General features: G+C 43.6%; 1 protein-coding gene across 1 annotated transcript; it reads left to right on the top strand.

Annotated features, from left to right (window-relative positions):
- Nucleotides 1-295: 295 nt before the first annotated feature.
- On the top strand, nucleotides 296-646 carry LOC139863345 (uncharacterized). Its single transcript, XM_071851981.1, has one exon. It carries the CDS (start codon nucleotides 296-298, stop codon nucleotides 644-646), a length of 351 nt encoding a protein of 116 aa, XP_071708082.1.
- The last annotated feature ends 1759 nt before the right edge of the window (nucleotides 647-2405 follow it).

Raw genomic sequence — 2405 nt, 5'->3', positions numbered from 1 at the left:
ATATCTAGTGGTTGCTATCGACTTCTTCACTAAATGGGTAGAAGCAAAACCACTGCACACCATCACCAGTAAGCAGATTAAAGATTTCTTTTGGGAAAGCATAGTATGCAGATTCGGTATACCTAACGAAATTGTTAGTGATAACGGTACACAATTTGAAGGCAACCCCTTCCGCAGCTAGTGTCAGGATTTGAATATCAAACAGTGCTTCACCTCCGTCGTGCACCCTCAGGCTAATGGTCAATGTGAGGTTACGAATAGAGATATTGTGCACGCCATCAAAGCAAGGTTGGGAATGAAGTGCAGCGGATGGGTAGATGAGTTACCAAAAGTCCTATGGGCACACAGGACAATGCACAAGAATAGCACGGGAGAGACACCGTTCAGTTTGGTATACGGTTCGGAGGCGGTAATCCCGGCGGAAATAACGGTTCCAACAGAAAGAATTTTGTCGTACAGCGAGGGCGAAAACGGTGAAAGATTGCGGACTAATCTAAATTATGTGGAGGAGCGCAGGGAAATGGCAGCAATCCGAGAAGCCGCCAACAAACAGCAGATTGCAAAATATTATGACAAGCATGTAAGGGCAAGAACTTACAAGGTGGGAGACCTTGTGTGGCACGACAACCAAGCAAGCAGGGCCTAGAACACTGGAAGTTAGGGCCAAACTGGGAAGGACCTTACAGGGTCATTGGAATTAGTAACACTGGAGCTTACAAACTGGCAGAGCTTAAGGCAATCCAATCAAGCAGACCTGGCATGCTACCGCGCTTAAGAAATGCTACATGTAATATAGAAATTTGGAGAATTGATCACTCACCTACTTTGTCTAGATTTGCATGTAATTACTAAAAGAACGCGCCTTTGTAAGACGACCGTGTACTGCGCTATTGTAAAATTGTTTTTCGATTATATTAAAGCAACAAGTCATTTTCAGTCGATTATTTCTTGTACCTTTAAAAGCAGAATAGCTACTTGACTTAAACTGCATGTGCACAGTAACATACTAGCACGTTCCCGCCTCTTTAAGGGATGAATTTCCCTAGCTCCCGTGCAGCAGAAGTCAGTTTGGCAACAGACTAGACTATATACCAGATAGCGACAGTCATTGGGTTGACCTAGTTCCACCCGAGCAGACCTAGGGATCTGCGAGTCATGACTATAAACAAAAAAGCGTTGGTCACGCTTGGTCACAGTCCCAAACTAATGTTTAGAAGACTCTTTAACGCGACTACAGGGGTGCGATCTAAGTGTGTATTGAGTGCACATCAATACATCCGAAGGCTCGCAACGATACGCCAAGAGTAGGTTATCGATAACGAAAGTAGTCACGAGAGCGACTTTTACGACAGAAACATCAAATCACGATAAGTGTACTTTTATTTCATAAAAAATGCACATGTTACAAAATATTACATGCGCCGTGATGCATTATGATATTACAAAATAAAAATACAACTTACAATCCACTAAGTCTTGCGCCGTCACTTGCGGATTGCACAACAACTCCTCTAGACAAGGGATTGAAATATGGCGCAAAGCTTTACAAGCTTCCCTAGCTTTCTCACGTGCGTCAGGTATAAGGCAATCTTGAATAGCCTTGGGAAGAACGGCGGGCATCTGAATATGCCCAAAAGTAAAGGCGTTCAACATCCTGGATAGCTTTAAAAGCATTCTCATATCGATCATTCACGATGTCGCTGTTCATAGCATGGTCCACTATGCGGGGGAGACCTGCCTTTAATACTCCTAACTTATGAACATCAGACTTCGCTCATCGCTCTTAATAGGCGCATTGATCCCTAAGCGCGCAGATAGTTTTCTCATTATCATTATTTCGACGATTGGCGCGGTCTAGTTGCGCCTACACCTTTTTATTGGCCTGTTGCGCTCTCGCAATTTTACCGCAAAGGCTCGTCACTGTGTCCCTAATTATTGACATCTCGTCGCCAGAAGACCCATTGCTCGGACTAGGGCTCTGTGCGCTCTTACTCCTTGCAGAGTTCGCCGATTTGGTGCGATGTTTCTTAACGGAAGAGTCACTATCCACCTGGATGGGGGACGGGCGAGATCGGTTCGCGTCCCTTTTCGCAGTAGACCAACGCCCGACACCTGCCGGAAAAGGATAAGGGTGAATAACGGTAACACAAGAAAAACACACAACAAAAGATACAATAACCATACCAGTGCGAGCACGCTTTAACGAAGAAGAAGTGGTTGGCCTCTTACGCTTCTGATGTTTTAGCAGAGTAGTATATAAAATAGCTTATTTTTACAGAAAATACTATTAAATACGATACAATTTTACACAAGATATTTATTTATTTAGAGAACGGATATACTTAAACCTTGCTACAACACTTATAGGCAGTGTACCTAATCGTACAGTAGTGTAGTTTTTAGTA

Source organism: Rutidosis leptorrhynchoides, chromosome 8, assembly GCF_046630445.1.
Source record: "Rutidosis leptorrhynchoides isolate AG116_Rl617_1_P2 chromosome 8, CSIRO_AGI_Rlap_v1, whole genome shotgun sequence".
In the NCBI taxonomy this organism is placed as follows: domain Eukaryota; kingdom Viridiplantae; phylum Streptophyta; class Magnoliopsida; order Asterales; family Asteraceae; genus Rutidosis; species Rutidosis leptorrhynchoides.
Note: the sequence above shows the minus strand (reverse complement) of the source record. Positions and strands in the feature narration are given on the sequence as shown.